Source organism: Triplophysa rosa, linkage group LG10 (assembly GCF_024868665.1).
Source record: "Triplophysa rosa linkage group LG10, Trosa_1v2, whole genome shotgun sequence".
Taxonomy (NCBI): Eukaryota; Metazoa; Chordata; class Actinopteri; order Cypriniformes; family Nemacheilidae; genus Triplophysa; species Triplophysa rosa.
In genome coordinates this window covers 3,160,721-3,176,205 of record NC_079899.1, presented here as the reverse complement: position 1 = coordinate 3,176,205, position 15,485 = coordinate 3,160,721, and the positions used below count along the sequence as shown (strand labels likewise).

The 15,485-nt window shown below is 40.2% G+C and overlaps 1 protein-coding gene across 5 annotated transcripts in view; it reads left to right on the top strand.

Annotated features, from left to right (window-relative positions):
- col12a1a (collagen, type XII, alpha 1a) overlaps positions 1-15,485 on the top strand; it is a 57,556-nt gene that overhangs the window by 12,891 nt on the left and 29,180 nt on the right. For 3 of the 5 annotated variants that reach the window (XM_057343197.1, XM_057343196.1, XM_057343198.1), the window contains 13 exons: positions 1,157-1,426; positions 3,686-3,952; positions 4,038-4,230; positions 6,126-6,253; positions 10,426-10,575; positions 10,732-10,851; positions 10,992-11,156; positions 11,245-11,391; positions 11,642-11,784; positions 12,300-12,429; positions 13,270-13,415; positions 14,968-15,097; positions 15,210-15,346. In XM_057343197.1, coding sequence (XP_057199180.1) covers positions 1,157-1,426; positions 3,686-3,952; positions 4,038-4,230; positions 6,126-6,253; positions 10,426-10,575; positions 10,732-10,851; positions 10,992-11,156; positions 11,245-11,391; positions 11,642-11,784; positions 12,300-12,429; positions 13,270-13,415; positions 14,968-15,097; positions 15,210-15,346 — 2,126 coding nt within the window. The remainder of the gene's footprint in view (positions 1-1,156; positions 1,427-3,685; positions 3,953-4,037; positions 4,231-6,125; positions 6,254-10,425; positions 10,576-10,731; positions 10,852-10,991; positions 11,157-11,244; positions 11,392-11,641; positions 11,785-12,299; positions 12,430-13,269; positions 13,416-14,967; positions 15,098-15,209; positions 15,347-15,485) is intronic. The other 2 variants (XM_057343200.1, XM_057343201.1) reach the window with 2 other exon arrangements.

The window sequence follows — 15,485 nt, the reverse complement described above, 5'->3', positions numbered from 1 at the left end:
CTCAAGATTTTATGAGCCAACTGACCAAACCTCATAAAGAACGCTGTACAGATGGTTTAAAAGAAATGGACCTTGAAACGGTCTCTGAAATGAAATCGGAACAATAGTTTTCCTAAGCATTTATCCGTGATTTGAAGTCCCCATCCCTAGAGATCGGTAAGGTATCTCGTGCTTGTTTTAAAAATGACGCAGAGTAATTGCTATATTACTCTAGCTATTTATTTAGTCTGGCAAATGGTCCGTTAGGCGTGCATTACGGCCACAGGGCTCAGCGGGTGGGAGACAGGTGACTGTCCTGAGGTCAAACGCTCATCAGGAGAACAGGATGAGGACAACCGCTGAGAGGGAGACGCTTTAACAAGATTGACTTGCCTGTCGACGCTCCTACGTTTTCACGTAACTTCTGCTTGGGCTTCTCTGTTGCTTCATCCCACTCAACACACAACATAGGAAGGGGGGGGGTAGTTAGGTATGGCATGGATGAGAGAGAGAGCTACATCTGCAGTTTTAGCCATCTGGGTTTAATGGATGGGTTTTGTGTTCAATGGAAAGTGGTGACAGATGTGTGGCAGCAGTGAGAGAGATTGTTTTTGCAGTACTGGTTTTCAGCATGTGTTATGGACAGAGTAACTCAAGACAATCGCATGAGCTACCGGCCGGTAAACTGAGACAATACGGCAGAAACTCACTTGAAACAATACTTCACCCAACAAATGAATATTTTTTGTCTCGTTCATTTCAAATCCGTATGACATGGTGTAGTTGATAGAGTGACCACCAAAAAGGGGTGTCACAGTACACCAATATTGACAATAACTGTGATTTTAATAAGTGTGATTATTGATATTGTACATACACGATGACATTGTAAATAATTGAGCACCAAACTCTCTCTCGACTTTGTATTCTGAGTGTGATTCATTGGCCAAAAAAGAGAAAAGACCAAACTTTTTGATTTCGAGTTTTAGATTTTAATGCAATCCTTTTGCTTTCCTTAGTGGATATATGAAGTCATTTTTATCCAGAATGTAATTCTGTGTTTCGTATATAATGTTTTTTATCGTGCATATGTTCGTGTTAATCTTCTCTCTGAAGTTATGCATGTAACATGACCTGTTTTAAGTAATTCCTCTCTTTTTTCACCTCAATTCCTCAGAGCTTGGATCTCCTTCCAATCTGGTTACTTCAGATGTGACCGAGAGCAGTTTCGTAGCTTCCTGGACTGCCGCCCCTGGCAACGTTCGCCGTTATCGGGTCACCTGGAAATCCCTCTTTTCAGAGGAATCTGGAGAGAAAACCATCCCTGGGGACATCACCACCACGGTTCTGGACGGGCTGACACCGGAAACCCGCTACAAGGTTTCTGTCTTTGCTGCCTACAGCCGGGAGGAGGGGAAACCACTGCACGGAGAGGAGACCACAGATGGTAAATCCATTCCCGCCCCCTTAATGCATCTAACATACGAGCAAATGCTCTTTACCTTCTCTCTGTTTGTCTGAGGTAACCCAGTCCTGAGAGGATTAAACCTTGATAGACTGTATATAATGGAAGAAAAACTGTGATGAAGTATATCTGCATATGTGAGCAGCAGTGATGAATGGAGTTTAGGTTTATTCAGAAATATGAGTTTTGCACTTTTCTTTCGAAAACTGCTCTTTTATCCACGTTTCCTATGTTTGTTGGAGTTTATTAGATGTTTGAAGCATCAGTAACATAAAGACATGGGGTGTTGAGGTATGCTGGAAACAAAGGCTCTAATACAGAAATGTCTCGCTGTTTTTCCTGATGTGGAAAAAACGAAAGACTGACTTACAGTTTCTTTTATAAGCTCAATGCCAAGAGTTCGTCATTGCCATAGGTTTGCGTCATTGCCACTGTTTCCTCTGTTGAAGGATTTGGGTTACATATGTTCGTGTTTATGGAAGTCATTGGTTTAATGATCTACACATGCTCTTTATTAAAGCGGAACAGGATTTCGACACACATTACACAACTTCATACATCCTCAATCCTCATACATATCAAGCGTTAGGGCAGGGCTATTCAATTAGTTTGTCATGGTGGCCAGTTCATGAAAAGCATCCCAAATGAGGGGCCGGAGAGATATGGCTTGCAATATGAGGGATGACACAACAACAACAAGAAATCCGTTTACATTTTTTCTGTTGTAATTTTTCTGGATTCAGTGTTTTCCGTCCTTTACTATAAAATAGTAATATATTTGCCCACATGAAAAAATACTTCAGTATACTATAGTATTCACTTATAAACTATATTAAAAACCTGCAGTAGATACATTGAACCATACAGGGAAAAATTAAAATGGCTACTGTCTACTTAAATGTAAGTAATATTTTTTATAATAAGTTCAAATTTTGTATAATGTTACTAGCAAATTTACTTTAGTTTACTAAGTAAATAATATACTCAGTAGTTTAATTATTTTAAAAAAATCAAGAGGGATGGTCTGGTAAAATGTGGGTGTGTTATAACTTTTAACCTGACTTTTATTTTGATGGGTCGTCGCAAAGGGTGTTTGACAGCACATGCAAAACAATTGCAGATTACATATTTAAACACCATCTGAATATATCTAAAGTTATTCATGCACGATTTGAATTTAGCTGTTCGGTGCTACTTTCTGGTTAAGAAATACATACATTTGCCAGATTCTGTGCCATTCCGCGTTATACAGCAAAATCTGTTTTATGCCTGGATTCCGCGATTCAATCATATGGCCCTAAATATGGGATCCCTTATGCTGTATTTTTACATTTTTGCCCCATTAGACACCCAAAGTTTTTTCCTACATTTAAACATGCTGATGTTGTATTTTAGACTGCACAACAACAACATCGGTGCATTGTAAAGATGCCCAAGCAGACTTTTCTACATTCAATGTTCATTTGTTGTATTTTGAAACTGCATAACAAAAAAAGGGAAATTCAGTGACACCACATTAACCTACACAGGCGCTGTACTCCGACGCGTTATTCTCCGCCTTTGCCTCTGTACTTTTGAAATGGTGTCCTATTTGTGCTAGAAAAATGTCAGAAATTAAACTAATAAAAGTTCTCATCCGCCGTCGTCCTGTTCACAGCTTGCGAGTCGCGCCACTTGCCTAACGTCACGTGACTCCTGCTCTGTGCTGCTGCAGCTCGTGCTGAATGGAACAGGCGCGCGTCACTTCAGTATTGTAGGGTCCGTTCCCAAATGAACTAAATTTATTCTAGAGAATCTTTTTCACACTATGCTACTTGAAGCAGTTAAAACAGACTTCTGGCACAGTCGACTGCATTTAAGCCTGCCATCACTTTATTCCTTACGACTGACACTGTGTGCCTTTAGATTTTTTGGAAAACTTGGAAGTGTTGTTTTCCATCCATAAAACTTGCAATTTGTACAATGTCTGTCCATCTAAAAGTGCTCTGTAGGTTGGCGAACGTCCCGACCGTTTATTACATTACCTTCTGCGTACAAACACACGGCATAAAAAGAGAACATCCTGGCCAGGCTCAGAACGTCTGTACTATGCATGACGTAAAAACACTTTTCCATGTCTGATTTCACCCACTTCAGATATTCACAGTCTGCGTTAGATCAAGCTAACGGAAGAACTTTTCTGAAGAGAATTATGTGTAGATCTGTCTGGTAATGCTTAGCGCCTCTCATTCATCTCAACAGTGTCGGCCGCTGCTAGAGTTCTTACGGTGTCAGAAGAAACGGAGAGGACCATGCGGGTGACATGGCAACCAGCCCCCGGTAACGTGGTCAACTACAGGGTGACGTACAAACCTCAGGCAGATGTGCGTCAGTTGGCCTCCAAAGCACCAGGAGGCACAAACACTTTAGTCCTGAGACGCCTGCAGCCCGTGACCACTTACGATATCACTGTAGTTCCCGTCTACAAGTTTGGAGATGGAAGAGCAAGACTAGGAGAAGGAACAACATGTACGTCTCTCTGATCAACGACTTGAGGTTAAAATTTATTTGCCGGCGTTTACCGGTTTAATGTGACTCCGTGTTCTTTTTGCAGTGTCTCCATACAAAGCTCCCCGAAACCTGCAAACTTCCGAGCCCACTAAGACCAGTTTTAGGGTTACGTGGGACCCAGCCCCTGGAGACGTGAAGGGCTACAAGGTCATTTTCCATCCCGCTGAGAATGAAGTGGACCTGGAAGAGCTGCTGGTCGGCCCTTATGACAACACTGTTGTTTTGGAGGAGTTAAGGTATAAGATGTCAATGCAAGACGTAATATTTCACAATACACATCTGCACACTGAGACTGTGCCCCACGAGCCTGTTTAAAGAGTGTCATGAACTGGCCTTGTTTATCGTTTTATACTGTTGTATGAGGTCTACTTATGACGTTCGCGTGGTTTTTACATTCAAAATCAATAAGTAATAGGCTATTTTCTACCTGGGTTTTGAGGCCGGCTCGACAAACACTCGGTTTTAATGGGCGTTCCTCATTGAAGACTTGGAAGTAAACGCCCACTGCTATGATTGGATAGCAGTTTGCGTAGTAAACTTAGTTGGGGCCTTCTGTGAATTTGGTTAGACACGTAACGTTAGGTTACACATTAGCTCTTCTCGCACGGGATTAGTATTATCTGGGGACCTCGTGTGATTTATAAATGACCTCCCCACATCTGTATTTCATGTGGCTCATTCGCACAGGATAAATGAAGCCTGTGATTTTACTCAAATTTACGGACTTATTTCCTGGATGTGATGGAAAGGCTTTGCGTATAGTTTGTATAGCCTATAGTTGTATGTTGTTTCATGATATATGACCGTACCTGTCAGCATTTGAGACCCAAATTATGGTAGGTCATTTGCGGGGGAATTTTTACTTTACAAATTACACACATGATCGATTCGCATGGCATTAAGATCACAGAAAACCTCTGCAATTATTACAAATGACTAGAGGTCCCCAGGTAATACTAATCCTGTGCGAATAGGCCTATCAGGGCATATCAAGCGATCTCTAACAAAGCAATAGTGACACATAGTACAAATATGTTTTACTTACATAAGATTTGTGTGCCATTCCTATCAGATCCAATAATGACGGCACAGCACCGCTTTTTAATTTTAGTCTCTCCGCAAATCCAGCGTCGACCTGTGCCTTGTTCACAAAGGAATCCGCGGTGAAATGAAGCGAACAAACGCTCAATGTTTTACCCACGTGAGCTGGGAACGTCTTTCAAAATAAACTTCAACCACGCATTACTAATGTCGGAATCCGAAGGAAGGTTATGCAGCGGCTGTGTTGCGATCTTTAACGGCATGTTTATTGCTTGCTCGCTCTATCTGGTTCCGCACAACTTGTGTTACTTCAGTACTGTCATGCACAAACCTGTGGGCGGGGCTAGAGAAGTAGGCGTTGATATTCTTCTGTGGAGGCGGTGTTCAACCTAGATAGGTGCATTCCAGGACCTGGCGTTCACTGAGCCTGGTGTCAATAACAGTTGTAATTTCAGTAACAAGGGCGTTTTCAGTTCTGACACTTACAGGATGTTCGCTTGAATAGATTCCATCTTGTATAACAAAAGCTTGGGTTAAAATTGATGTCATAATTCATGACTCCTTTAAAGTCAACACGACATCATATTTACCTTATTTACTCTTTTATTGCATCTTCCTGGTCTTACTGTGAATGATTCATGAGTGCATGCTTTTTGGAAGATATGAAATATACATTTAATTTAGATTTTAAAAAGAAGCATTACAATTGGCTTATGCTGCCGAAACAGTGCAAATCAACATTTAGATCAGCCTTTCCCACTGGTATGAAATGCTCACTTTTCATCCAAACATTTCCCAATTAAAGTTATATTTTCCTAAATTCTAGAGATCTGAATTAGATAACCGACATATGCCTTCATTCCTGCATTAATTCTGTCTATAATGTCAACACTTCCTAGTTTACTTATACTGTCCCTATGAACTTCATGGACATTTAGAGATGAATAAATTCCATGTGACAATGAAGGGAACAAAAATAGTTCAACTATAGCAATAGCTGTGGTGCATGTCTGCGGTTTAAATCTTGATCAGATGTTGACAGATGAAAACATTTTGTGTCATGAGAACTGATTTGTCGCTCTCGTGTCAGGGCCGGCACTAAGTACTCAGTGAACGTGTTTGGCATGTTTGAGGGAGGTGAAAGTCTTCCACTGGCTGGAGAGGAGAAGACCACCCTCTCTGATGGTCCGCCTGACCCTGGACCCTTTGAACCTTCAGGTAATAAAAACACCCTTAACTCTCTCTGACGTGCCTGTACCATCACCCTTTCTGACCCCAGGCACATCACCTCTCACAGACCAACTGATCGCTTATCATGTTACCAGAGAGCGTTTGGTAACCCGAGTACCTGTAGCATACACTTTGTTTTCCAGTTTGTAATTCTAGAATATGTAGAATTAAACCTGCTATGTGTTTTTTGCAGTTAGTAATTCAAAATGACTCCAGATACAACTGTTCACAATTCTTAGTCAGGGTTAAATAGAAAAACGTAGGCTGGAATAGTGCTCTCAGTAATGGCAAATGTCTGTGTTGTAAGAGCAGACGGGAGGATTTCGACAAATGGTCACGTCTCTGCCTTCAAACAGAAGAACATTTCAATTAAAGAGCAAGAAACATTACCTGCTCCCAATTATGAATGCTATACAACTTGGTTAGGAGAGAAGTGACATGGAAAAGAAGGTACTGCACACGGTCTGTTGACCCTGGTGTGGAATGTTGCTCATAATTGGAAACAGATCCTATGGTGAGGGTCTGCTGGCCGAGACCAGCAGGAGAGGAGAAGGCAATATACAGAGGCAAGATTGAGATGCTACGCTCTGCTTTTGCTAGTGCGTGAAAGGCAGTAAGGCACTACTAAAAAAATACCAAAAAAGATTCAAGATTGTTTTTACAACACAATATCATGGTTCTTAAAGTCCCCACGAAATCAAATTTAAAATTTTGTGGCTTTTAGTATGAATATGTTAGCCTTAAAGTCTGCCTGTGGTCCACTTTGACCATCAAAATGACATATTTAAATGTTTTTTTCCTTTCAAAATAAAATTTCTTTCCTTAAAATAGCTTGAATGTAACTACACCTTTGCCTCATTAAGTATACGCAGATACATGAATATGCAAACTAGCTCCGCCTCCACTCAATCACACTCTGCAGTTCCAGCTGCTGCTAAAACAGCAGTGCAGCGATCAATTTAGCCCGAATCTATGTGCCACTTTGCATATTCATGCCTCAAACTGCTGATCTATGGGGTCAAATGAGTTGATGTGATTGGTTACAGGTTTAGGACGTCATTAACTGGAGCAGTTTCAAACTGTCTTTGGTAAACTGCAGTTTTGTGGAGAAAATACTCAGCAATGGTTTAAAATCGTAAATTTACATATGGTTTGTCTTAAAGCACATTAAAACACCACATAAACATTTAAACAACATTAAAGTTCCCGTGAACCGGAAGTTGCGATCGTGTTTACTTCTGTATTTTGATGAAATGGAATTTCTAATGAGAAAAATAGTGGCCGTGGCTTTTGTCTTTCTCTGCAATTTGATTGCATGTATAAAAACAGCCGTTGCATTTTGAAATGGAACTGGCAGCAGACTGACAGTTGAAGGGGAGGAGTTAATGGATGCTCCGCCCAAGCCATCTAACACACGCCATCTAAGATGGATAGTCACTACAGGACGGAAGTGCATTTACAGATTTTAACCAAAGATTATGAGGGCACATGAATTTTAAAAAGAAATTTAATTAACCCACATTGATAAACTATTTACAATAAACATTGCAATATTTCATGAAAAAATAGGCATTGTAATTTTTAAGTTTACTGGGACTTTAAAAACTTGATTTTCACCACAGGGGGGTCTTTAAGGATATCTATAAACTAGTTTGCTCCAAAACATTGACACAACACACATTTAGAAGATATTTAAAACTTACAGTCTCTAACTTCCCCCAAAATGGATCAACAGTTTTTATGACATCATCCTGCACTTCACCTTTCAGGTAAACTGAATACTATTGGCAATTTTGAATGGGGAGGGACTTCTCAACTCCTCTTCCTGTTTTAGTGGAAATTACATCAACGCATTGAATAAAGGTGCAAAGTTCAGGGCACTTCAGGGGGTCTTAAAAAATGCTATCCTGGTACATGAATATGTTACCATTGGACGAGAGGTCCACGAGAGACACCCTGCGCACTGCATGTAATCTATATTACATAACATATTACAAAAATCAAGTGCCAGTAGATTACATTACATTGTAAAATGTACATAATCAAATACAATGACATTTTATGGATTACTTGATTACATATCAGTCAATTGCATTAACTTAATTTGTAAGGTTATGACAGATTACTTTTCAAAAGTAATCTTCTCAGCACTTCACTGTAAACTACTTTAAAGCTCAAGTCTACATCCTAAAGAATATGTTGCTTTCACTGTTACAGTTCAACCCTGTTGACCTGAAGTGTTTAGATGTTAGTAGTGTGCAGAGTGACAGCAGAGGTTAACGCCTCTTCCGATCTTCACCGTCCAAAGCATGACATGACATTAAAGTTATGTGCTGTCTGACAGAGATGAAAGCAACATGTGTTTGCTCTTCAGAACCATCCGGACATACTTATGGAAACACATCTGTATCTATACTGTGCCATGCTAGATCATTTCTGTCGTGTCCATGTTCAAATTTGCTTATGAATTAACTAGTTTTGTTGCATCATAATGAAGGTCAAAAAGTAAAATTGGTTGTTAAGCAGTCTTATTAAAGACCCAAATAATTGGCAAGCTGAAAATTATAAAAAAATATAATAATAAAAAATATATTAAAGCAGACGTACACACGCAGTTTCTGCTAATCTCATATTAATCTTGAGTACCTATAGAGTAGTATTGCATACTTCGTATCTTTGAAGAGTCTTTGATCACATTTATAATAGACAGATACAGCAGTACAATCGGAAAACAATCGACCTCCTGAAGGCGTGCATTGGGCGGAACTAAACACAATACATCATTGCATTATCCCTGCGTTACTGTTGATTCACTATATATTTGTGTTGTGTTATGCACGTACGCACCGATTGCCAACAAAACTCAAACACATGACTCAGTTTCACTTACTGCGTGCGGTTCGTGACTGGCATCTTTTAGCGCTGGGGCCGTTCCATCTATCAGTTTCAAACCATCTGCAAATCCAGCGTTATATCCACCGTTTATATAACATCCATCACCACCCAAATGTAGTGAACAAACAAGCACAGCTTAACTTCTTTCTCTCGCTCTCGCTGGTTGATGTGTGGGCATGCTTTTCCGGGAGAACTGTCCAATAAGGGACTAAGGAAAGTTGTTACGTAACGAAATTTCATGTTCAAAAAAACCTTCCAGAAAACCATACGAACGCTGGGGAGTGTATCGAGCACAGAAATACTACATTATACGTCCAACTCGTTTTTTGACAAGTTGACCATGTCAAGCATGAGAAGCCAGCACATTTAACATGGGAAAGAAGTCAGAATGCATGAAACAGTGTTCAACCACTCCTTTATTAAATAAATCTCATTTACTCATCATCATGTCATTCCAAACTTCTATGACTTTTTCGGCAGAACACAATAGAATGAGGCACATTCACCTTGTAGAGTGTTTTATATATATAAATATATATATATTGAGAGTACCTGTTTGTTTTACTGGACAATTTGTGCGAACAGGATGAGTTATGAACGTTTTAGATCCATTTTGGTGGAAGACTGTACTGTTAAACGTGTTTATCGGCTTCAAAAAATAATTCTGTCAATAGTACACTAACCAATAGATGTTATCTTGGAAGCTAATTGACCAAAATCCACTCAATTTGATTTCATGGGATTTATTGCCTCTAAGGAACTCCCATGCAGGTTTGTCAAGAGAGCACATTTCGTAAAAGCAATAATTGGAAGTTTTTACAAATATTTTATCTGTGATATCCATTGGCTCTGGTTTTGTTTTCTTCATTTTCTTTTTGCTTGAGGGAATGTTCTATAAATCAGACAATTATGCAACCTGTTCTCTTTGAGCAGGGCCAGATGGGCGGCACTTTTCCCTCTTTTCCCCACATTCAGGTGTCTGGAGAGGCAACAAGACGGAACGCAAACCAAGAAATCTCTTAAAAGAATGTGTCTTCACCAGTAAAGAAGATCTTAGTTTTAAAAGATGTCTTTTAGTCCGATTTGTAAAGAATTTTCAAATGTGCCCAAACTGCCAAATAAACAGTTGTGCTTTGTGTGACTGTGTGACTGATTCATGTGGTCCAAATCTGTGTCCTTCATCACAAATCACACTCTCAAGATCTTTTATTTTAGATGATTTTTACGCTAACTCGTGTCCTGACTAGTGTTTTCTGGCTATATAGATGTAACATGCAAAGTGAAAGCTCAGGCTGATATCATCCTGCTTGTGGATGGATCTTGGAGTATCGGCCGTCTAAACTTCAAGACCATAAGGGCTTTCATCGCCCGCATGGTGGGTGTTTTCGACATCGGCCCTGATCGCGTCCAGATCGGTGAGAGAATTTTAGTCAGATCTTTTCAGTTCTTCACCTTTAAGGTTTCACATGAGATCTCAACAATATTTCATACTGTTCTTGTATTTGCCTAAAGTCTGATGTTATTGTACTCTGGACATAAACATACTCACTGTATTTGTCTCTGGTTCACAGGTCTGGTGCAGTACAGCGGAGATCCAAAGACAGAGTGGCATCTAAACACTCACAGAACCCGAGCAGAACTGCTGGATGCTGTGGCCAATCTGCCCTACAAAGGAGGAAACACTATGACTGGTATCTCACACTGTGTTCTGTGCATTTTCTCCAGTGCTCTCTGACTTTCAGACCCCATGTTATACTTTTTACTAAACTTGTTCTAACAGGTACTCTCAATTATAGGCTGACTAATGTTGCCGTATTCCAATATTCCTCAGGCCTTGCGTTGAACTACATCCTTCAGAGCAACTTCAAAGCTAACGTCGGTATGCGTCCAAACTCCCGGAAGATCGGTGTCCTCGTCACTGACGGCAAGTCGCAGGACGACATCTCATTAAACTCTGAAAACCTGCGGGGCCAGGGTATTGAGCTGTATGCCATCGGTACGAGCTTCGGATCTGAGTAGAAATCGCATTGAAGTTTACCGTTTTACAAAGTTCAATGTGTTGTTTGGGGTTCTGCGATCATCAGGTGTGAAGAATGCAGATGAAGGCGAGCTGAGGACCATTGCTTCGGACCCTGATGATATCCACATGTACAACGTGGCCGATTTCTCCTTCCTGTTAGACATCGTGGACGACCTGACAAACAACTTGTGTAACAGCGTCAAAGGTCCAGGTAATACTGACGTTAAAGTCTAAAGACAGGCAACTTTAATAAAGTAAAATAATCCTACATGTACTGCCTTGTGAAATTATGAAGAACAAAACTATCCAAACTCTTATCTAATGTCTCATATTTTATTCTGCTACACTAAAAAAATCTTTCAGTTGGAGAAGCCATCTAGTTTTTAAATAACAAAGTCAAATTTGTTGTTGAAGTAAAGGGGTCAAAGGTTAAAGCCTAATTACCATCATAACTCTCTCAGGAGGAGGGCCAGAGCCACCCACTGATCTTAGGACCTCAGATGTGACCCATTACTCTTTCCGTGCCACCTGGGTCGGCCCTGACGGTCCTGTAGAAAAGTACAGAATCGAGTATGTGAGCACGGCAGGAGGACAGCCACAGCAGGTATGAACGGCTGTTAAACTTCAATAAATGACCATCTAGCAACACCCTAGTAAACACACCAACAACAGTATGGCAACACCCCTAGCAACCACCCACAACTGCCTAGCACTGTGGCAGTGAATTTTGTATGGAAACCTCCTTTAATAAATATATAGTTGTTCTATATTTAGTATCTCTTACCTAAATTTGTGATATTACTGGTTTTAGTATATTTGGAGTGAAGTCAAATAAGGGCTTAAGGGCCGTGATGAATTTGACATTGGAACAAGACTACATACTTATTCTTTAAATTTGAGTCTTTAATTATGTTTCTATTTTTTACAAACCACTTTGTAACGTTTGCCATATTTTCTTCTAATGAAAACAAACCCATCATTGATAGATGAACCTGGATTTGACCTCGACGTGATTTGTTACTTTGAAAACATCTGAATATTACAGCACTGTTAATCTGGATTTTATCTTGGGATGCAGTTTTGGTAAGCATTCGTCTTTAATCTCCTCCTCTGTTACAGTTGTTTGTTGACGGGACGGTGACGACTGTGGTCCTGGAGAGCCTCGCTCCTCTGACAGAGTACATAGTCAAGGTTTACTCGGTTGTGGGAGAAGACAGCAGTGACCCTCTCAAGGGCACAGAGACCACTCGTAAGTGTACATTTACCGATCCATTCAGCTTCGGGTGAATCTCACAAAAACATCTCCAAGTCACATCTCAATTCAAAACCAAGAGAAGAAATGTCAGTAATTCTTTTTTGCGTTATTCTCAAGAAAATTATGCACGCATGCTTCCAATTCCCAGACATGTTCTTGACAGGTTTTGTGAGATTCATCCACACTTTAAATTGAAGTATTTTGTCTATACTGTTTAAAAATGACAAACGTTAGCTGCACACTGTACGATTTTATCACAATTTTACCCCCTGAGATTTTTTCGTCTGACATGTTTACAAACTGACGATTAACCATCAAAAAAGAACCATTAAAATCGCACAGTGTGCACCTACCTTGACGTAAACATTTAGCAAGATGCAAATAAAGCTGCAGGGAATGTGTATGTGCATATATTGCTGTGTTTGCCATATTTGATTTGTGTTTGCCACGTTTGACATTCCTTCTACAGAGCTGTGAAGGTTACGCTCATATCACATACGGCATGTTGCTGCTGCTGTGCATTGCAAAGTGTCTTTGTATTATGTTATGAACATCGCTGTCATCCTCACAGTCATCATTGTCTTTATGTGCAATGTCATGATGTTGGCCTATCTGTTTGTCCTTGTGGCGGTCCGTCCGTCATTCACATCAAGTGAGTATCTCATGACCATCTTCATCCAACCATTGTCCTTCATGACATCCCATTCCACCCTGTCATGCTTTTGTTGTTCCACCCCGGAATGCTTCCCATTTAAGCTTCAATTGGCTGACATGGATAGTGAGGGAGAGAAAATGACATAGAGACCTAGAGAAAAGCTATGTTCCCCTCTATAGTGCCTCTCAGTGGTGCGAGGAACATGAACATCTTCAGAGTGCGCTCCACCACTATGAATGTGAGATGGGATGAGGCCGAGGGCGCCACCGGCTACAAGATTCTCTACAGAGCCTTGAACTCCACTCAACCCTCTGTGGATAAGGAGGTATCATGATGCCACACTGAACATTTTAGCAACCCACCCCTGATCTCATCATATCATGCAGAAAGCTTTATGGACCTCCATCTTTCCTACATACAGCTGAATAGTTAAAAATCAGAAAAAGTAATTTTGGCTTTAATTAGCATGAATGGAAATATTAGGGTGTTACGCGGCTCAAGACTGTCAACGGCTATGACATAGTAGAAAGGGCAAATGTAAAGCATTTTTAGAGATGTTGTAAATAACACCTGCATATAATAGGCTGAAAAACATTCTTTATATCACAGCTTTTGGAAAATAGTGACTCATTAGCTCATTGGGGCCAGTTAGCACAGTTTCTTATAGCGAGAAGATCCAGCGGTCTCAACGTCACTTCTGGCTAGAATCTGATTTCCACAGGGCTTAAGTCAAATGTTGACTGAAGACAGAGAGAGCAGATGTTTCTACTCTTCCATTTCTTCATTAGACAGAAACGATATGTTGTTGTGGTGCTAGTTCAGACATTATACATCATCATCTCTAAGTCAGAAGCGAAATCTGAGTCTCGTCTTTTATAAAACATTTATAAAACTATAATAGAACTTCCCTGCTGAGAAGACCAGCATGTCTTGCGTTTTGGATGCTGGCCTGCCGTGTCCAAGCTTCTTAACTTTAATCTGTTCTTTTGAAAAATGAACAAACATCATTTATTGCGCATGTACATAGAAGATCAGTCTTCAAAACCATCTTCCTACCTTACGTGAGTCACAACGTTGTATAATAAAGATTTATAAATTGAAATGTCGGTACGGTTTTATGTACAGTAAATGTCAACATACGTAAAGATAAAGTATACATAAAGTAAAGATTGCAGCTTTAAAATGATCATAAAATCCAAATTTACCAATATTATGTAGCCGACACTGGCTATTAGTAAATGCTGAATGATCTAACATATCGCTGTTTTGATGGTATAGCTTTTCAGTCTCATTGTTTTAGGAGACTGTAACACCTTGTTGGCGGACGCGCCGCATGGATCAAATTTAAAATTATAATGGGTTCTAATGCGTTCTATTGTCTCTTGTCGCGTCGCGCTGCTTCCGGTGTAGACACGGTGTAATGTAATGTGGTGATGCAGCATTTTAAAAATCTTGGCAATGTAATGCTGTTTAAATATAATATATATATTTATTAATACTATCATAAATAATTATATTAATATATTTCCAATGAAAATAATAGCAAATAATGACAAATTTTAAAAAGTTACGATGGGAAGATGCTCTAGATTTTTACCTTTAGCCTCCACATCCTGATGAAAAAATATTCAAGTCAGGCTTATTACAATTGAAAGAATCGTGTAAGTCAAACAAATCGTAAATGCTATTTCATGTTAACTTAACCAGCAAGATATCCTCCTACGACGGGCTTTGCTAACAAACCGCTAGTTATAACCAGAATAAACAAACCTAGAAACTCATGTTGGTCTTTTCAGCAGGAAACTTAATTTTTCCATCATGGTCCCCTCGAACGATTCCACCATCCCTTTCATTTGTGATGTGGTTAACCTTCACAGATGCGTGTGAAAGGAAAGGTCACTGAGGTGCAGCTGAAGAAACTTCGTCCCAACACGGCCTACACCGTCTCCGTCGTCGCCCTCCATGGCAAAACCGCCAGTGACCCTCTGACTGATCAGGGGGTGACCCGTAGGTGGCGCTAGGGCTTTCTTCCCCTCAGCAGGGACGTGTAGCACGTGCTTCAGATTCTCATTGTTTGCTTGTCTGTTTTTTGTTTCGTTTGTTTCTTTACTCTTCATAGTAAATATTCCTCCATCCGGGGAGTTGAGAATCACCGATGTTACCCACAGCACTATGATGCTAGACTGGGATGCTGCGCCTGGCGCTGTTCGTAAATACATCATCACTTATAAGCCATCGGATGGGGAGTCCAAAGAGGTAAGGCCATAACCATCAAAAATGCCATTCGGTGTATTAAGTTCTTGTTAAGGTTAGGCAACCTGAAATGGTTACTATTTTATGTTCAACTTGTCGACTACAAAGAGTCGACAGTACGAAGAGTGACCAACATGTTTGG